The sequence below is a fragment of the Phaethon aethereus genome (assembly GCF_964289735.1).
Source record: "Phaethon aethereus genome assembly, chromosome: 1".
NCBI classification, from domain to species: domain Eukaryota; kingdom Metazoa; phylum Chordata; class Aves; order Phaethontiformes; family Phaethontidae; genus Phaethon; species Phaethon aethereus.
This window is the reverse complement of record NC_138575.1, coordinates 163,784,408-163,806,236: the sequence shown is the minus strand read 5'-3', so window position 1 is coordinate 163,806,236 and position 21,829 is coordinate 163,784,408. Positions and strand designations below refer to the sequence as shown.

The window sequence follows — 21,829 nt, the reverse complement described above, 5'->3', positions numbered from 1 at the left end:
AGATAATGTTTGGTAATGAGAAAAGTCTGGCCTGTCTTGAGCCTTTCACATATGTACCCAGAGACTTCATGTATTACAATTCACAAGATAACGGAAAAACCTGAATGAGAGCAATGTAGTCAGCTGCTGAAGGAGTGGGTGATAAATTCTCAGCTAAGATCTCAATAAGGCAATCAAGGTCACTTCCTACAAGAATAGGCAAAGAAACAAAGCGAGAGCACTAGGCCTCTTCCATGTACTTTTTGGGGCTGAAGCTCACATTCATTAGTGGTTCAAAGCCTCTTCTCTGCCTTCGGTGCTGGAAAAGTACAAGCAGCAGAACAAGCGTGGCCAGAGCTATAAGTGCTCCTCCGATTGTGGATCCAACCATGACAGCCCATGCTTGGGTTTCTTCAAGTGAACCTGGAAATATATATGAAATGTCTGAAGTGAGGACAGCCCTTAACTTCATTTCTCAAATCACATGGAAGAAGGAAAATATCCCACAGCCTGGTAATTATGATTACTTGTGTAGCTTAGAGACCCACTGGCCACAGGGGATGCTGGTAATACACCGTGTAACCAACACACATACCAGAGCCAGAGATGTTTCCTGCCAGAGAAATCTGAATTTAAACTTCAACCTTTCATAAAAATTAAAGTGTTGAGAACAGGAAAGATTAACAGTGACAAGACAAAAAGATCATTCTCTTATCTAATTTGTCCAAAATTATGAATTATTTAAGCAATTCTTTCTATAATGACATTTCAGCACAGCTGTTTCCAAGCTATTTTGGTCAACAGAAAACCCTCAAATTTTCCTACAGACCACAAAGGAGCCTATTGTCAAACTTTTAACTGAAAACACTACTTAGTGTGGTTTTGCCAAGCAGCTCCAGATCACATTCTCTGATTTTGAACAACTTCTGGGGAACCACTTCTGTCTTCTAAGATAATGTTGCCCATTCTTATAATAACCCTGCTCCACTTGGCTGAATAACTTTGTGTTTTGATTTATGCTTTCAGAAGCAAAAATGGCCTGCTGTCCAGTTCTGAAAAGTGCTACATATACCAAGATGGCAACAGCTACATTTGCCTAAATATTCAGAAAAAAAATGCTCAAAAGGGCTTAAGTCATTTAGCATGTACTTAGACTTATGGGCTTAAATCCAGATGACTCAAGGAGATGTTACACTGACTATAAAAGCAACTAAAAGTTGTGTGCCCCAACCTGCAGTCTCTGCCAACGAAAGAGTTGAGGGCAATCATGCCCAAGTTCAGCAAGGTCCCAAAATTAATTTTTTACCACTTTACCATCTCTCGAGTAAGAGCCAGCAATGTATTACATATGTTGATTTCTAATGCAGTTACATGACGTAAAATTAGCAGCTTATATATTTAGATAAAAGAGAAGGGTTTGGATGTAAAAACTTCACTGTCTTAACACTGACCACGCAGGCAGGTAGATGGGCTGCTTCGCAGTGAGCTAACAACTTAGGTAGGAGTTGAGAAGCAGCAGAATCACAAGCTGCCTTTTTTCCTCTCTGGGTACCTCACACCCAAGGGGCAGCAGCATTTCCAAAGCTGGAGAGGGGACAGTGGTCCAGAGGGAGGAAAACTTAAACTCTATAAAAGAGGAAGTTTAAATTTTCAAGGTAAATTCTGGGGATACCCCCCAGAAAAGCACTGCAGAAGCAGCTAGTCTGCCTCCCCAAGTCAGGGCTCCCCTGCATGAATGCAGCCTGAGGACAAGGGTTTCAATCTTTTGCAGTCTATAGACCTTTAAACAGTCTCCACAGATTAAAACCACAGATATGTGGTAAGCATTTAGAAGAAATTTCTGGCCACATAGGTTAGATAAGCACCTAGTGCCTCTCAAAGGAATACCGAGGTGGAGAAAGAAACTGCTCAGATTTAATCTTCAGTAAAGCAGCTGAAGCATGGTTTTCATGTATTTCTTATTCTTGTGCCTTTTACAAATATTTGTAACTCCTGTTGCAAATTTTTCGTTTTGTGCATAAATACTTTGATTTTTTTTTTTATCTGATTTGTGTCAAAGGTAATTTCAAATGAAAAGACAAACCCTAAGGCATATCACACCTACAGACATAGAAAATCATTAAAATTGGGGTTTTATAACACAAAACACAGGGTATCCAAAGATTAATGGAGTTCATCTCTAATGAGATTCACGGAGCAGGATTATTCGGGGCCCTGTGCACAGTAAGTATTTTCTAACGACCAGCGTTAGCCAGACGAGCTCACTGGCAGAGTGCCTGACCTCTGACAGGTTGAAGGATCCTGTAACAGGCACAAACAGTGCTGGGAGCAGGAGCCAAAATCAAAGACCCCTCAACCCCCAAGGACCACCATCACCAATGCCAGAGCAGTGCAGGTTGATCCGTTTTGCAGCAGAGCAAACAAAGTACGAGCACACTGGTAGTTGACCATGGCTTAACTGGTGAGTTGTGCTACGATACGTGACTGCTAGCGAGCAGGTGAATAGACCCACGTGTCTTGTGAAAAGTGCCTTATTTTCCAAGTGCCTGTGTCATCGAAAATGTGAACTGTCTCGTCTCGTGGCCTGGAACAGCCTCCACACCTCTGAGACATACCTGGCAGGTCAATGGCATAGGTGTAGCCGAGCTGCTCCGCCGTTTGGAAGAGCTCGTCGTTGGTCACAGGAGGGAAGAAAGGGACCATGTTATACAGTCTGTTGTGACCGATGGGGGCCAGCTCCTCAGGCCAGGCATCATCAGGGGGGCTAAACCGCTTCATCCACTCGTCAAAGATGGCATCAGTAAAGGAGTGGAGGACCTGCAAACCCAGGCATGGGCACACCCATTTATTAAGCTCTTTCAGAACTCAACAACATTTAAAACACTCTCACCTAAAGTGGCAGCAGCTTTTGAAAGAAAGAAAAGAGGGTAATCTAATTTAGGTGGGATTTACAGAGTGAGAACCCAGGAAAGCTCATGAGAATGGAATAAATTGGTCTCCTGCGTGGGACATTTTGCTGTGTACGTCCTTGTTGCTGCTTGTTCATAACAATCTCTTTCTCCAGACGGTTTAATATCAGCTGTCATTGAATGGGCAGGTCCCTCCTCTCAGGTGAGGGCCCACTGAGCTCATTCAGGTGAATGTACCGCTCAAATGTATTTTAATCTCTCTCGTCTCTGAACAGGTATGGAAAATTGTGGGAAATTTGATTCCTTCATGCTCATCTTAGAGAGTGCCACCAGCTCCACAGCTCCAGGTACCTATGAATTTGATCAGGTCTTGCCCAGTGAGTTTATAGGTATATAAGCACTAATACAGGAAAGTTGTTTCCAAGTTGAGTTGAGACAACTATTACAAATGCCTGGGTCAGTACAAATTCACTTCTGGTGTACTCATGTTTTTTTAATTATCACCCTGGAAAAAAATTAGAAAATATCTTACAGAAAATAATCTTGCATATAAAATTACAGCATAATGAAATGAAGATTTCATTGTCTCAGAAAGGAATTAATGTAGGAATTCAGGAATTATTAAGGAAAGAAGCTGGAGAACCACTACATAGGTATTTGGGCTAATTTCTCCAACAAAAGATTGCAATCTTAAACTAAAGGTAAGAAAGAAATTAATTTTATTAGAAATTGTCTATATAATCACTGTGGTTTAATCTAGCAAAGAGAAAAAGAATTTACATGAATTTATTAGGAGAGAAAGATGTGTAAGCAAAAAGTTAACTGTTTCATTTGCACATTGCTGTTTGTGCTGCTCATTGCAGTGCAGCATGGTACCAATGCACCAGTGAAATCACATTATTTCTCTTCCCCAAGAGACCCTGATATTAGATGTGCTTCCTTTTAGACTGTGAAGTTTTAAGCAAAGAAACAAACTACTTAGCCTACTGCTCTAAAATAACTAACCCCACTTTCAATTTTTGTCGTTGCTGTAAAATTGTCTGGCATAAGCCATTAAATTTAGATATGACCTAATCAGAGGATTCAGGGCAACATGACTTGGAATAGCAGCTGTTCTCCCTAAAAACTTATTTTATATTTTATATTTCTCATAATATTTATATTTCTCATATCAGCCTGAGATTTCTTCCCTCTTTATTCGACCATTATGCAGGCATGGCAGTGTTCAAGAAAAGAGAAAAGATTTCTCCTTTTCTATTTAAAGGACTTATTTTTAGGGAATTCACTTTGCTTCTGTTCTACAAATCTCTGGTGAGACAGCTGCCTTTGAGCCACAGCCACTGCTGCTCAGTCTGGGAGAAAAAGGCATACCACAAAGATGGGATCGTTGGCAGCTGCATGAGCGAGAACGTTGGTCCCATTCAGGAAAGAGTGAGCCAAATTGTGAAGGCTCAGCATCGGCGAGTTAAGGACTCCACCTGGTTTATCGAAGCCCTCCAGCGCATTCCTGCGGATGGGTAAAAGCAGCATCGAGTAACCATATTTTTCTCACAAAAACGCACACGTAAAGAAAACTCGTGACCCGGCCGGCTCCGGAGAAGCTGAAGGACAAACCTGAAGCTGAAACTGGAATTGCGGAAAAAAGGGGGGCTGTCGAACTCCCGCAGGGAAAGGCACCTCCCAACGTCCTCCATGGTGGGCAGCTGCTCGCTGGAGCTCCCGGGCGGCCTCCGCCGCAGCGGCCCTTCATCACTCCCATTGCACAGCGTGACCAGGCGGTTGTAGTCATCCAAGCTGAGCGTGAAACAGGAAGAAGCACAGGGTAGAAGAAAGTGATGACGCCTGGCTTGTTGGTTTTTTCCCCTCCAGTGTAAAAGGGGCCTCGGCTGCACGTGTGAGGGAGCAGGGGTTAGGGACTGACACCTCCCGGGGCATCTCAGTTCACCTCCCATGGCCTGGGAGCTGAATTTATGGCAGGACTGACACCATGTCATGACTTTCCGTCATGGTGTCAGTCCTGCGGCCTCCGTGGACCATCGGTCATTTGGACCACAACTCGCCGGGCTCATCCTCCACAGAGAGAGGGTACTTTAGAAAAGGCGAGCACAACTCCCTTCACACCTACTCCCCTGCCGAGGGCTTCGGAAGAACAACTCTTGCCAGATGATCTAAAAGAGTCTTTTGAATTTTGATTTGAAAAACTTTCAGTCCTGAGTAAAGACTAGTTTATTAACTCTTAACAAAGAGGAAAAAGAACAGGAAAGTCCCAGTGGAGGGTCAGCTAAGAAAACACAAGGAATGACGGTAAACAGGATTTCGCTTTCCATTCCCTTTAGAGGAAAAGCAACTGCAGTGCATTGCATCCTCTTTTTCAGGCTCTGGAGAACACTCCGCTGTTGCAGGGGTTGCCCGCTAGCTAATGGGGAGCAAGTCCTTTATATCAGGGAGAGAAAGAGGGAAGGAGGAGGAGAAAACCAGTGTAACACTTGTGAAAAAAGTCTGTGCTGTTCAGTATAAAATGAAACAGCTTTTTCAGAAACTCCTGAAGTAAACAAAAGCCCTTTTCTGTTTGACCTTGGCAAGGCAAAAGTTGAATCACTTCAGTTTTCAATAAAAAACAAACCGCTATTTATCTTAGAGAAAAAGTAGAAAAAGTAGAGGCAAGATTTAAAACCAACCGGTGCCTGAAGCTAGAATTTCAAGTAGTCCTTTAGGTACCCAGAGAAAGAGACTCTTTTGAAAAGCCCTGAGCTCTCGGTACCTCCGTCTGACTGACTGCACGCTGTCCCAGAGCTGAGAGGAGAAGGTTTTATGAGTATTTTAACCAGCAGCATCTTATGTCATAGCACCCCAACCCTGTACGGCAAAGCCCTGCCCTCACCCAAATCAGTATGTGCCTACGGAGAGCAGGCAGCAAGCACGGGGTTGTCTCCGTGCTGATTTCCATGTGAAATCTCAGCCGCTTTGAAGTCAGTCCTCAAACTGCACCAAATACATCAGGGTTAAGATCTCACTCAATACAAGGGAACAGATTTTTCAGCCTACCTCTAGCTTCCCATATGCCAAAACAGTTTTCTGATTCTGCTGCCAAAATCAGTTGGGTGTGTTACAGAGAAGTGACACACAGGCATTTCTCCTTTAAAAAGATACTTGCCAACGTGCAAACTCTTCAGGCATTTCGCAGCCTCAAATTGGCTGAATTGACTAAAAACCTGTACCAAAAGAATCATCTTTTAAAAATACGCTTCCATAATACCAGGGGGGAAAGTTTACACAGCACCATCTACGCACAAATCGACTGCGAGTCCCCATTTTAAAAAAGACATTTTGGCTCTTTTCCTGCCGCTCACTTACACGGCGCTGTCAATAGTGAACGACAGCAAGGTTTGGGCGATATGCAAGCTTGCCCTAGATATTCTCGTACCTGTTACAAACTACTTGCCACCGGGAGAACCTGGAGCTCAGGCTGATCAGCCCCGGGTCATCCAGCCGCGACGCTCCGAAGAGCTGGTCCGTGCAGATGTCACACTCGTTTCTACCCGTGGCGAAGTTCCAGTAGGGCAGCGCGAAGGAGTCGTTGCCCATCAGTCGCTGCAATGGACAGAAACATGTTAGCAGGGAATCGCCTTCAAAGGAAAGAGAAAGAAAGGGATTCCTGCCAAGTTGTTTCACTGGGTATTTCACTGGATATTCTGCTCTTTCATTCCGCGTTTCAACTACACACACTTCACAGAGCTGCTCCAACTCCTTTCAAAAGATCGGGGCGTTAAGTCAGTCCTAGCAAAGATCCGTCACTAGTAACTCTACTGTTGGCCTGCACTTCTTTTGGCCATGTTACCTTTCTGCCAACACAGAGACCAGGCAGGAGCAGAGATGAATTGAGCCTGGAGGAACTAAGAGGCTTTCTGAATGAAGTAAGTGGGGAATGGGTAAAATTGTGCACGTGGTTTGCTTTCGCTCCAGAAAGGCTAGCCCTGGGGAAGAATCTGAACTTGTATTAATAGAGGAATACAGTGCATTTGCTTGTGCTTGCTTGTTAGATACGATTTCACGCAAGCAAGATCCTGCAGCTATTTTGATACCAACAATTTTCATTACAGATCTGCAAGGCTGAAATACGGTAACATTGCCAGTGTAGAAGTAATGCAAATAGAAATGAGTCAATGCTTTGGCAACTGACTGTCGGGCATGTTAACATATATTTCTTTAAAAGATGTATTGCTAAATATATACATGTATTAAATGTATAGCATGGCACATTTAAAGGGGGTAATATTTAGAGGTGCTTTCTTTAGGAGGGTATCTTCAATATTAGCATACAGTATCTGTTACCAAGTTTTAGGTGTAGGTGCAGCTTTGATTTTATTAATAAATACTGTTAATTCACACCTTCTGTCCTCTTGTGGAGATGAAGAAAAAAATCTCCATGATAACCTTCACATCGTTGTTCACAGTGAGAAACTGTTCAGTCCTCGGTATCTTGAAAGCACTAATTTCACTTTAAACAAAAAAGGATCAATGAGCAAACACTCCTGGGAGTTTGGGTAAGAATCTGTCGTAGGAAATAGCTTACCCTTGGCTGACTCGACAAAGTCACATAGCAAAAGAGAGAAGCGGCATGAGGAAAGGGGAAGGCTGTTCAGCTAACCTGCAGCTCTCTCTCCAGCAACAGCAAATGGTACCTATGCCAAGTAACAAAGGCAGGTCCTTGATGGGAGAAATCGATACCTGTGAAGGGGCGGCCAGGTCCTGCAAAGGGAAGATAAAATAAGCACTTAGGCAACAAATGAGGCTCAAGAGAAAGACACCACCTTCTTCTATTGCCTGGAGTGGAGTTAAAGAAAAACCTGCAGCTCTGCACCTTTGGAAAGAGCGCACACATCAGAAGCTACAACACTTACATGGGACAAGTGAAACAAACTCTTCTGTGGATATTCACTTCAGTGATTCTCAAAACTTCACATTGACCCAAAAGCTGGATATTGTGAAGATTTCTTATCACTTCAGTGGATTTTGGTTTTAAGAAGTAACCTTATTGCCTAAAATCTTAGCTCCTTGCTAATATGTACCACATTATCTCATTCTCTTGCTCAGCCACAGGACTTACACCATGTGCCTATCAAAAGAACCTCAGCATTTTCCATAACCTGCCAGCAGTAATTCAACATCCTTTGCCAATTTTCTTCAAATTGTGCTTGTTATTTCTTGTATTGTGCTCGTTATTACACGAGAACTAAGACTCTCAAAGGCTAGAGGCTTCAAACTACATATGGATTTGTTTATCACTGCAGCAAGCTTCAACCCACATATGAATTTATTTATCACTGCAGCAGCACTAGAAGTTGCCTCTTTCCCTTTCCATTTGACTGTCCTGTCCCCTGAGGGACTTTTGCTCTTGCTAGGCCAGGGACTGCTTCCTTCAGTTCTGCAAAATGGAACCATGTCAGAAGGGTACACTGAGGAAAACCCACTGCAGGGTAGCAGATATCCTCTAGCATGGAGGTTAGATATGGGCTGTTCAGCTTGCATGTAGGACTGCTAGGTAGAAAAGCCATACTGTTGCCTCCTCTTGCAAGAGCTGGGCTTTGCAAAATGGGGCTGGCATAGTTATTTATGTCTAAACATAAAGAGCAATGAGGACTAGGAATCCTGATTTCGGAGAAAGCATGGGTTTAGATACCCAAACCTCTAACGTGGCTTGCTTTAAAAGCTGGCTGTGGTTAGTCAGGCAAATCCCATGCTTAGTGACTTGCTGAAGGCCACAGAAAGCAGTAACACTCTGGTCCCCAGTGCCTTCACCACTGCAGAGCCCCTTTCCCACTGCAACTGCATCTACCTTGCCCTGTGGACTAGGAAGGTCTTTTTGAAGTCAGTCACTGCCCGACCACACTTCAGTTCACCCAACAGTGGAGCCCGTGAAAAGCCTCCCTGGCAGAGGACGCACCAGGAGCGCAGCGGGTGTGCTGCAGCTGCGATGGGGTGGGGGGACCAGATGGCAGCAGGTCTGAAGCACACCTCCCTCAGCTGCGGGTGGCCACAGGCTCCTCAGCACCCACTGTTTCACTCCACAGATCTGCTCCTGCTGGGACTCATTGCTCAATGAGGAAGCGCAGCTGCGTTAAGCATACTTACCTTTGTTCAGCAATGGTACTTTTCACCCTTTCCTTTACCTGCAGAGCCCCTTAGATAAGAAAAGCACTAACCTAATAGCGTGTCTCTGACAGAGTAGTAATGAAGCCAAACAAAGTAGTTATAAATACTACAGTTGGCAATTTGCGGCTCCTCTCCAGTGGGACCAAGCAGACTTATCCAGTGCTGAGTTGCAATTACATAGTCTGGGTGAACGGTTGTCTTCGCACGGTCTAGAGCATCAAGGAACTGCTCTCTCTCCTCTGCCGTCAGGGAGTGGACGTCCTTCCTGACAACTGGTGGCTTCCTCACATTGCAGTCGGGGCCAGTCCAGCCAAACTTGCAGTCACCACAGTTATAGCCAGCAAAGTTTCCTGAATCAAGAGGGCAAAAGCAGTCATGACACTATGAATCAGGGAAAACTAACAGTGAAATGCAGAATTAAGAATGAGCACTCTTTTTCCCCCGAGACGCCAGTTCCTGGAAGGGACAGCAGCTGAGAAGACTGGCAGCTTTGCCAATTGCCTAACCAGAAGGATGGCTGGCTTCCCAGCGCCATGACAGGGCCAAGAATCACACTCAGCCGGTTGGGGAGGTGAAGCGCTGGGTCAGGGGCTTGATGGGCCTCAAGGTGCTAAGAGCTCCCCAAAGCCCTGGGGCACGTGAGGAGTCTGAGCGAACAGAGGGCTGAGCACTTCAGACTAAGCACATGATGAAGTGTTTTGCTCAGCTGGCTCCCAAGTACTCCCAGACTTCCAGGATCAAACCCAAAAAGGGGCAGCTCACGTGAATCCTTAAGCACAGAAAAAAATCCCTAAACAAAACAGTTCTCTTAAGGACAAAACCTAGGAAAAACTAACCTCTGTTAACAGTGTATCAAGGACCCAGCCCGACCCAGGAAAAGCACCAAGGGTGCTGCCGGTCGCACTTTAAGCATTATTAAATGGTGCTGCCGTAAGAGCCTGAGAAACGCTGCAGTGCCATTGCTCCCCGCTGGATTAACTCCTAAGGCAAGTAACGGGGCCCACTCTAGGCTGTTAGCTCAGACCCTCTAATGTGGCAAGCAGAGCCCAGGAAGGCAGAGCTTGCTTTAACGCGGCTTCTCGCCCACTGTGGCAGACGGCCAGAAGCAGCACAAAGGCCCTGCTGCAGCTGGTTTTGCCTTTGCCGGGGAAGACGGGGAAGACCCACTCCTGCGGCGGACATCTTCCTCCTGCCCGCACGCAGGCAGGCTGCTGGCATAGTGTGGAGTAGGGCAGTGGGCACTGCTGCCGGGGGAAGGAGGGAGTGGAGGGGCATCCAGGGCTCCTCTGGGTTCTCCCCTCAGTTCTCCAAAATCTGCACTGAGACTCCCTAAGCCCACTCTCCCTCCAGCCCCACATACGCACTCACTGCACAACAACCAGGCCAATCATCTTCCAAAATGACACAAAATCTCATTGCTCCCCACACATATTGGCACTGCTAGACCCAGGACAGGCTTCAGGCTAACATGGAGATGGGGAAGTTGCTTATGAAGTCCTCCTGGATGGGCAGACATCCCTAGGCTCTTGGGTTGAGTCTATGAGCAGAACAACAGTTAACACTAAAGTAAGATTTCAGATTGTCAGGGGCTACAGGGCTTATGACCAATTTCAAAGACTCCCAAGGTTACAAGAGCTGTTACCAAGAAGGCTTTGTAGCTTATGGCTAGCTCTAGGATAAGGGCTGCTGAGTTCTAAACATTTGTGACAGACTCCTGTGAGACCTATCAAGAGGACATGAGGACTCTTAACTGTAGGTTTGGAGAGCTTATGGTTGTTTTGGAGGCTCTGAGATCTATAGGTTTATACACTAGCTTAGGACCAGTGCTAGGGTTAGAGACCACAAAGGTGAGACTTCAGCTAGGTTTTGGATGTGCACAGCCCAATGGCATACCATGAGAATAGTTTCCAGATGTATGGCTTACGTTTCATCCTGATGCAGATAGGAGTAGCTGGGCTCAGCTGCCATGTTCCAGCTGGGACAGAAGGCACCCAAAGCCAGGGGTCTGCATTGGTTTAGGAGGATGAAGACTTTGCCAGAAAAAGCAAGTAGTTTGTAGTTTTATGAGAGAAAGAAGATTCCAAGGATGTGTTATTACAATGAGGCAGAGATTAAGACAGAGGGTGTCGTGATTTAGCCCCAGCCAGCAATTAAGCACCACGCAGCCGCTCACTCATTCCCCTCCCCGCCCCCAGTGGGACGGGGGAGAGAATTAGGAAAAACTTGTGGGTTGAGATAAAAACAGTTTAATAGGGCAGCAAGAGAGAAAGAAACAACAACAACAACAATAATAATAACACTGACAAAGGAATGTACAAGAACAAGTGATGCCCAATACAGCAATTTCTCACCACCCGGTGATCAATAGTCCGTCCCGGAGCAGCAATTCCTGCCCCCAGCAAACTCCAGTTTATGTACTGGGCACGACATTATATGGTAGGGAATATCCCTGTGGCCAGTCTGGGTCAGCTCTCCTGGCCGTGCCCCCTCCCAGCTTCTTGTGCACCTCCCCACTGGCAGAGCATGGGGAGCTGAAAAGTCCTTGACTTAGTATAAGCACTGCAGCTACTCAGCCACAACTAAAACATCAGTGTGTTACAAATATCTTTCTCATACCAACTCCAAAGCACAGCACTACACCAGCTACTGGGAAGAAAAAACAAATCCATCCCAGCCAAAAGCAGGAGAGGGAGGGAAAGCAACATGGAATCAAAACACTGCTTTTATCACAATATCCTGAGAGTCCCATCAGCAGAGCACGACTGCTGTTGTGAATTTCATGTACTCCACTATCTGTATATTTGCTCATTCTTGACAGCTCAGGCTAGCTATTAGGGCCCATCACATACTCCATCCTGTACGGACCAGATGACAAATATCAGGAATTTCAAGAAGGAAATATTAAGGGCACAGGAGCAGGCAGTCCCCATGTGCCGTAAGACAAGCTGGCAGGGAAGACGGCCGGCCTGGCGGAACAGGGAGATTTTGCTGGGACTCAGGGAAAAGAGGAGAGTTTATCAACTCTGGAAGAAGGGGCAGGCAGCTCAAGAAGAATACAAGGATCTCGTTAGGTCATACAGAGAGAACATTAGAAAGGCAAAAGCCCAGCCAGAGCTCAATCTGGCCACAGTCATAAAGGATAACAAAAAATGTTTTTACAAATATATTAACAACAAAAAGAGAGGCAAGGAGAATCTCCATCCCTTACTGGACACAGAGGGGAACATTGTCACCAAGGATGAGGACGAGGCTGAGGTACTTAATGCCTTCTTTGTCTCAGTCTTTAATAGCCAGACCAGGTATCCACAGGGTATTCAGCCCCCTGAGCTGGAAGACAGGGATGGAGAGCAGAATAAACTCCTCGTAATCCAGCAGGAAACAGTTAAGGACCTGCTAAGCCACCTGGACACGCACAAGTCTGTGGGGCCTGATGGGATCCACCCAAGACCACCGAGGGAGCTGGCAGAGGAGCTTGCCAAGCCACTCTCCATCATTTATCAGCAGTCCTGGTTAACAGGGGAGGTCCCAGACAACTAGAGGTTTGCCAGTGTGACACCCAATTACAAGAAGGGATGGAGAGAGGATCCCGGGAACTACAGGCCTGTCAGCCTGACCTTGGTACTGGGGATGATTATGGAGCGGTTCATCTTGAGGGCGCTCACAGGGCATGTGCAGGACAACCAAGGGATCAAGCCCAGCCAGCGTGGGTTCATGAAACGCAGGTCCTGCTTGACCAACCTGATCTCCTTCTATGACCAGGTGACCTGCCTAGTGGATCAGGGAAAGGCTGTAGATTGTCTACCTGGACTTTAGTAAAGCCTTTGACAGTGCCTCCCACAGCATTCTCCTGCAGAACCTGGTGGCTCGTGGCTTAGACAGGTGTACTCTTTGCTGGGTAAAGAACTGGCTGGACAGCCGAGCCCAGAGAGTCAAGGTGAATGGAGGTAAATCCAGTTGGCAGCCCGTCACAAGTGGTGTTCCCCAGGGCTCGGTTCTGGGGCTGGTCTTGTTCAATATCTTTATCAATGATCTGGATGAGGGGATCGAGTGCTCCCTCAGTAAGTTTGCAGATGACACTAAGTTGGGCGGGAGTGTTGATCTGCTGGAGGGTAGGAGGACTCTGCAGAGGAATCTGGACAGGCTGGAGCGATGAGCTGAGGTCAACTGTATGAGGTTTAACAAGGCCAAGTGCCGGGTCCTGCACTTGGGTCACAACAACCCCATGCAACGCTACAGGCTTGGGGAGGAGTGGCTGGAGAGCTGCCGGGCGGAAAAGGACCTGGGGGTGCTGGTTGACAGCCAGCTGAACATGGGCCAGCAATGTGCCCAGGTGGCCAAGGCGGCCAACAGCATCCTGGCCTGTGTCAGAAATAGTGTGGCCAGCAGGAGTAGGGAAGTGGTCGTGCCCCTGTACTCAGCACTGGTGAGGCCGCACCTTGAATCCTGTGTTCAGTTTTGGGCCCCTCACTACAAGAAGGACGTTGAGGTGCTTGAGCGTGTCCAAAGAAGGGCAACGAAGCTGGTGAAGGATGTGGAGCACAAGTCTTATGAGGAGTGGCTGAGGGAATTGGGGCTGTTGAGTCTGGAGAAGAGGAGGCTGAGGGGAGACCTTATCGCTCTCTACGACTACCTGAAAGGGGGTTGTGGTGAGGTGGGTCTTGGTCTCTTCTCCCAAGTAACTAGCGATAGGATGAGAAGAAATGCTCTCAAGTTGCACCAGGGGAGGTTTAGACTGGATATGAGGAAAAATTTCTTTGCTGAGAGAGTGGTCAAGCATTGGCACAGGCTGCTGAGGGAGGTGGTGGAGTCACCATCACTGGAAGTGTTCAAAAAACGTGTGGATGTGGCACTTGGGGACATGGTTTAGTGGGCATGGTGGTGTTGGGTTGATGGTTGGACTTGATGATCTTAAAGGTCTTTTCCAACCTTAATGATTATGTGATTCTGTGATTCTGTAATATCTTGCAACATTGCCTAATTAGGCCATGTATATTGCACAAGTTTCAGTACATGGACCATGAACTTCTGGAAAGCATCTGTTGTCCCCTCACGCCCAAAGGTACAATTCAATCCTTTTTAAGAGAAGGAGGGCAAAGCAGGAATTAACCACAAAAAGATCCGTCAACAACCTTTTTTGAGACTGATGGTCACACTTCCAGTAATTCAAATGACCCATCTACTCACAGTGTTGGATAAGCATCACATTGAAAGATAGCACTAGCAGAACCAAAGTTAGTGCAGGACCAGGTTTGTCCTGTCTAGTCTTGGTACTAGAACAAGACTCCCCCAGTCACTTTTTGAGGCTCTGATGGTGCCTATTCCTCTCGCAGTGACAGCTCTTTGAATCTACGCAGCTCTTGATGACAGAGGTCCTTTTATCAGACAATATCCATATTTAAAGTATATTCTATGTGCCGCCTCAGGCTATGAAAAGAAATTTGCAAAAGCCTGAAATGGTGAGTCATCTTTGGGGGAAAAAAGCTTTTCTCCAGCTGTATGGCATCTGGAGCCAGGCAGACCAATGATTCCTCATCTGTTTACCTTGGGCAGGAGCTAATTATATCCAAGTGATGCTGTGCAGGATTTTCTCCCTTAACCGCCTCATCTGTGAAGTAACCCAAGGGGTCCATTCTTTCCACCACTTCACCAGACACTTTTCCATGGGACATGAGTTTTTACTGAGTAAGAAGGAGGCCTGCAGTGAAGCAAAGACTGGCAAACAGGAGGAGCCAATTTCCAGGCAAAGTGGTATTACACACTGCAGTATTTCTGCTGATTGTGTTGAACATTTTTGTAACATCCTCAGGTCTGTTTGGCAATGTTCTTTTGTCAGAAATGCACACGACAACAACATTTTATGAACTTGAAAGTTGCTTTTTGTCATTTTCTTTCAGTAGACTCCATGCATCAGAGGACTGTCGCTATGCCGCAGCTGAAATGACAAGCTGATGGAGGTCTGTGGGATTTCCCACATTGCAAACAGGAATGACTGCAGGTTTTTTATGTCCCACCCAAACCACTTTTTCAGCACTTGTTTTTAAAACACTCTACCAGGCCACTGATCTGGAAATGATGCATTGCTGTTTTCAGTAAGTTCATTTACTGCCTTGTGGACTTCCCACATAATAGCACTGTGAAATGTATGTCCCAGTCTCTTACAGCTCAACTTCAATGTCTGCTCCGCTGGTGATGGTGGACTTCAATGGTACAGCTCTAGGAGCAGGAAAAGTAATCCCCTATTATCAGGATATGGCACATGGTAGACATTTTCAGTAAGACAGTGAGACCCTTTCAAGATCCTTTAGAACACAGGGACCATAGGAATATGCAAGGATTCATGCCTTGGCATTGTTTTGCCTTCAGTGACTAACACACAGCAACTCAGTATATTACCTCTCTGAGGCTATGCCAGGGACAAATCAGGTTATTCCCACCTCTTGTGGTTCCTTGAGAATATAGTGTGGAAGGTCATCTGACACACAGACAGGAGATCATGTCACAAATGGGGTCCAGATGCTCCCTGATTGCTCCACTGCTTTCAGGAATGACCACTGTACTGCTGCTTGGCAAAAAAAAATCATCTGGGGTGTCTTCGGCACTAACCCTTTTGTCTGGAGATGGGATCACATGCCTTGGAAGCTGTCATCTTCTGTGCCCAATCTCACCACCATTAATGGTGCTCTTTCCCAGTCAAGTTGGGTGAATCTGGCTGTTTCTGTAGGCACTATGGTCATGCTACTTCTCCCAATGGGTCAGTCCATGGGCATGACACAGAAAAAGACACTTCTTATGACACGACACTTAGTATGTGTTAATACACATCACTGGTGTATCCTATCCAGCTATCAAATACCACTGTAGCTGCTTCTCAACACTAGTGATTGCCTGAGCTCACAGGGATTTTTCTACCTCTGAGCAGTCATAGCATGTGGTTGGCCTTCAGACACTGAGCATAAGACAAATTAATAACTCCATCAATTCAGTGTCTTTTCTTCAGTAAAAAGGAACCCATTCAACACTCACCGTCTTCTGCCTTTTATTGTACCAAGATGAAAGCTGAGCAGCTGTCAAGCCTTTTCCTTCCACAAAGACCAGCTTAATACACATCATTTATCAGATGGGGAGAAAGGACTCCTTTTCAGACTTCTTTAGCGATTGCATTAAAACAGGAGCTATATTAGATTTGCAACACCAGCATACTGTAGTATCCCAAGGGTAGGATTAGGATTGCTACGGTGTGAGACAAATGGTTAGTTCTCCTGTCTTTTCTAGCTCTTCATTTGGACATACTGCTAGGCTGTAGGATATGGAAGATCTGTACCTAACACAGACTCTAACAGAGTCATCAAGGTATGGTTATAATTTAGCATTATCCTACAGCTGCATTACCCTACAATAAGTAAATTAAGTGTATTTTATAACTAATTCAATAGCTCATTTTTACTTAGTGGGAGGGCCATCATATCAGCTACATGGCTTAGCTGGCAATTTGCTTACAGCTAAACAACAGAATTTAAACCTTCTGTCCGCCGCGTGACTATATATTGCACAGGAATGTGAGAAGATTTAAATATTTTTTCTCAAAAAAATCCTATTAAAAAAAAAGTAATGTTCATCACATGTCCACATGTCAACCTTAGAAAATGGCAGGAAAAAAATTATGTTTAACTCCTCAGTGAACTCAAACCATGTCATTGTTTAATCACTGTCACAATCTGTACTAGCAACCACATGACTGACTGCAGTGGTTTTTCACAATAATCTTCTGTACTAAGTTTTTAAAATGCTATACCAGATCTGTATCCCATTAGTAGAATTTTATCCTTTAGAACTCAAAATAGCATTTAGTTCATCAGTCTTCTAAAACAGTATTCTTCTAAACTAAATTTAACTACCCCACTGAAATACTGCTTTGTTGTGTAGTTAGCTACAAGTGTCAATTTTCAGAGTGAGACTAGTGCATCCAACATTTTGTGTAATTCAACACCTACACCTTATTAAAAAACAAATTACCGTATTCCCCTTCACACAGTACTGCATGTTGTCAGGAACTGTCATCAGGTCATTTCAGTTTAAGAATTTATATAAATTGAATCAATATTTGGTGCACCCAAATCAATTTTAGAACACATACAATGGGTTCAAAACTGAAATTAGACAGGAACTAAAAACTCCTTGCTACCTCCCAGCTTCATTCATACCATAACCACATGGTTTTTTTCTGGAGATTCTATTGTTGCTGCCACCAACATGTTGAGTGAAACATGCCACAAGCAGCATCCTGACAATAGACTTACAATTGTCTTTTTGACTTGACACTTCATACAAAAAGTGGGAAGTAAAGCTGGATCTTTCTGTTATACTAATTTTATTCCGTTATATTTGTCTCCAGTAAAAGAAAGACTAATGTATATTATCTGCTAAAGTCTGGAAGTGGAAATGTGGGTTTTTTTAATTTTCCTTAGAAAATTTACATCAATTTGAGAAAAAGTATAAAAATAATCTGGCCCCACAATCAACCACTCATCAGTATTTGTTTGTGTTTGGGATTTTCTTCTTTGTTTTCTTTTTTTCGGGGTTTTTTTTTTTTTTTTTTCCAAAAATATTCAGCACCCAGACCTAGATGGATATGATTTTAAGACATTTTTCCTCAGTGAACAGCTACCACAAATGGCCAAATTTGCAGAGTTCCTTTTATCCTCAGCTGTTAAGTTTTTAGCAGAAAGCTCAAAAGGATTAATTTATTGTGAGAACTCCAGAATCCCCCCTTAGGAAAATCCTGGCCCCTGTTCCACACAGCTTCTCCAGGTTTCCCAGCATACAGCCATCAGCTATGTGACATGTCTAAATGGCACTGTCTAAACAGATATAATAAGCTATATGGCAGTTTGAGTTCCCATAGCTTGTCGCTTATACCACATCAAAACTACAAATTAAACAGTGCCAAAGATGGCATTGGACCGTGACCGCTTCTATTGTTAAAATGCTCGAAAGAGCCTCAGCATGGGTTGGAGTTTGCACCAGCCAGGAACCATTTCAAATAGGGAGTTTGCATATAACATTCATTTGGAAAATAAGATACCTTAATAGTAGAGATGTGCACTGTTCCATGTCCCTTTGAATGAACATATTTAATTTATGTTACCTACCATAGGTACCATACATAGCCCTAGATGCCTAATAAAGACCACACATCACACCACTTAAAACTCTGGTGTGCAGACAGCCAACCAGTGCATAAAACAGAGTTAAAAAAAATACAAGAAAATACTAATAGGCACAGACACACGATCACCAGCATTGTAAAAGCATCAGATCTAATTCAAATCCCACGCAGTTATGAACTTCTTAGCGTTCTCTTAGAAACACCTTTGCATCCAGCATCAAGCTGACCATAGCAGAGTAGAGCCCAGGAAACCAAACATCAAATACCAGTGCTTACCTCTGCTTGGACAAGCAAATTAATGTCTGCCTATGCAGACCATGTCTGCCTATGCTGCTCTTCAATTTACTCCTAGGTTTTGATTCCCTAATTACTTAGACTGCGTAAATATTGGTGTATGCCCATGTGCTTCAGTGCTCTTCTGACTCGGGGTCTGTGCCTATATGTGATACCTGACTTCAGCTTCGGAGGTATATAAGAATCTTTAAAACGAAAAAAACCTACATCCAATTTTTTTTGTAAAGTGCCTGGAAAAGTACTTCCACACAAGCAATTTGAAATCTAGTCAGAGATAAAAAGTTATACTCTGAAGTCTGTTGCTGTTATTTTGAGGAGCTTCAGGAACACCATCTATCCACTTAAGACATCTGCCACCACCTCTCTGTTTTCAGTTGATAACAGCGCCGCAACACTTAACCTGGTGGGCTGAAATTTTCTGCAATGCTGCTTTTTCAGGTTGATCTGGGCTTTTTTGATAGTGAGAGCCAAGGTATCATTTAAAAACAAGACAGTTCAGCTAGTTCTAAGAATCGGATTGAAGGAAAGCAGGCTATTCTTCCCATGTGAGAAAATTCAAAGCACTTTATGTTTCCAACAAGAAATCCCAGGCTGCATTTGAAATCTGCTTAGTAGGTGACTTTGGTGCTAGAGATGTGCCTTCTGCCTGACTGCTGGTACCATCTCCTGCCAGCTCTGCAGAGCAGCCTGGGCTGAGGCTGCGGGTCCTGCTCATTTTAACCCTCCTTCAACCAGGGCTGCTGCTGAAAAAGGGTCCTGTCGCCTTATCCTGCCCCGTCCTCATCCTCCTACTCCCTCCCTCCTGCCAGGACTAGTGAACTGATCCTTTTGGCCAGGTTTGCCTTCAAGAACATGTCCTCCCTGATCCGTTTCGCCTCCAGCATGTGAACACAGAGGCCCACGTAAAGTCACGGTGGAAAGGGGTGGCTGGAGATGCGGCGGAAAAGGACAGGAAGGCCTCTCTCGTGGTTGTACAGACCCGTTTCAGATCAAAGTGAGATATAGACTCAGTTAACAACCCTGGGAAACACCCCAGCCAGAAATCCACACACTTTCGGCGCGCAGGGGCATACCATGCTGCAACGTACTACTCCAAGAGGAATAAACCTCTGATCAATGTCAACTGACCCAGGTTCACTGCGCCATGATTAGCAGTGACAGAGGTTTGAACACAGCACTGAAAAGCCCAAAACCCTGTGGAGAAAGGTCATGGGTGGCTACAGAGACAACTCTAGGGGCAAAGAGGAAAACCCAAAAGTCTGCATGAAAGAAAACGCGTTTTCAACTACTGCTCTGAAAAAGTGCTGACAGCATCATGAACATGGTAGTATTTTTAGGAAACTGATAATATCTGAAGCCTTCTTGATGCCTTATGCCATCAGGGATGTTTCCGGTCTTCGGAGCAAGATTAGCAGACCCATCCATCCCCACCCCTTCACCCCAGCACCTCTCTCACCTGTGCACCGACAGCTCTGGTTGAAGAACTTGAGGGGCCACCGCTCCCGGTCATCCACATTTCGAAGGGTGTAGGGGCCACTCCAGGGCTGAGTGTCTGCCTGCACCCCCTGACACCGTCCCCTGCCCTGCAGGGACCCACAGACATTGTCTGGCTCTGTCCCCAAGGCCGGGCAGCAACGCTTCAAGCGAAGGGCGTCCACCGTCATGCAGGCACGGGGGAACTGCGCCTGCACCCGGTGGGGACGGCAGCAGCTCAGGTAGCCCAGCCCAGCCCAGAAGAGCCACCTCAGGGCGCCCATTACAGCTGGGTGCAGGCTCTGCCTCTCCGCCAGACCTGAGCGAGCGGAGCAGGGAGATCTCCACCCTGGGACACCCTGGCCTCGCTGAGGCTCTATGCCCCAGCCGACTGGGATAATCCCTCTCGCTGCTGAGGATGCTGATGTTGGGTGTTTCTTTAATCCTGGTCTCTAATTGCCTTGAATGCGGTTCAAAAGATGGGCACTTGGGCTCTGCAGTGCCTGCCCAGCGGCCACGGCTTTGAGCAGGGTTTATATAGAGGTTGGGAGAAGCCCTCATTAGAGGGATTAGCACGGCACAAATCCTCGTGTTTTGCACATGACATCAAGGGCAGAAAAGATGCCAGCATGAGAGCAAGTTCTGCAGGCTCTGGCAGCTTGTCAGGAGAGTGAACGCCTCAGATTTATTTCTCCAGGTCTTTCCTGAGCTTTGAGAAATTGATGGTCTTGTTTAAGCTGAGGTGGCTGGAGAAACAGGTTTATTCTTTTAATCAAAACCCTGTAAGCAGATGATAAATAGAAGAGGAAACGCCTTCTCTTTTCAGTTCATTCACTGCAAGATAATACTTTCTACTAAAGCAGCAGCAGTAGAAAATGGACTGGAAGTGCAGAGGATATAGGTGCATCATTAACGAAAATTAATAAAACTCGTAGTAACAGCTTGGGATGGAGACTCCACTTGCTGACTGTGGAGCTCCAGTGCTTGTACTCTAAATATCTGAGTGGCAAGCGGAGAAGGCTTCCCTTAATAGCCTTTTCGCATGCAAAATAAATTATTTAATTGTTTTTAAAGGGTGAGTGGTCTTTGTTTGCTCTCTAATCCTTCCCCCATCATTACACCAGATGTTGTTTTGGGGCTGGTCTGGCTGCTAGACTTTCAGAACTGTCACAGCTGAGCATTTATTACCCACCTGGCAGGAGACAGTCTCTAAGATCAATACACACACCAGACATGCAGACAAGTGGTTTTGTTCAGGACATTAACAAAAATTACTTTTAAAAGCTGCTAGCATGCAGCAGTTCTTGCCCACAATGCACCTCTTATGTGCTAGAGGAATAAAATTAATAAATCAAAATAAAGTAGTGGTAAGTCATGAGAGGAGTCTGAAGCAATAGCTATTAGTTCAGCTCCACACTACTGAAGAAAAACTGGCAACTCCCTCTGCTTCCCTGAAAGCTTTCTCTACCAACCCCCTCCTCACTAAAATTGTTTAGACGTATTTGCTAGTATGCATAATGAAAACAGCTGCGATTGTGTCTGTACTATTCAATATTTCCATGGATGTTCAACCACACCATTCTGGCACAAGAATTCTATTATCTATGCAGCGAACTTATCACCATCATGCTGCTAAGGAGTTCATTGACCCTGCAGACACTATCATCAGCACTTTCAGGTTCTCCAATGTTTATTAAAAAAAAGTATTGCTTGCCAGACAAACCAAAATACAATTGTACTTCATTTTTGGAAGTACAAAGCCAATTAGCCATACCACGTAGTCTAAAATGGGTTTCAACTCACCTCCCTTAGGATTCAATTTATCTGGAACTGGCTTTTGCCTGTTGCTCTCAAC

General features: G+C 45.2%; 1 protein-coding gene across 1 annotated transcript; it reads right to left on the bottom strand.

The window, feature by feature from the left end:
* Window positions 1-220: 220 nt before the first annotated feature.
* Window positions 221-20,336, bottom strand: DCT (dopachrome tautomerase; the record flags this gene model as incomplete). The annotated part of the gene is made up of 8 exons (XM_082000438.1): window positions 19,958-20,336; window positions 9,092-9,391; window positions 7,537-7,637; window positions 6,313-6,479; window positions 4,503-4,682; window positions 4,260-4,395; window positions 2,595-2,796; window positions 221-402 (listed from the first exon to the last, which is right to left on the bottom strand). Exons 1-8 carry the CDS (start codon window positions 20,256-20,258, stop codon window positions 221-223), a joined length of 1,569 nt encoding a protein of 522 aa, XP_081856564.1. The 5' UTR covers window positions 20,259-20,336.
* Window positions 20,337-21,829: the final 1,493 nt, after the last annotated feature.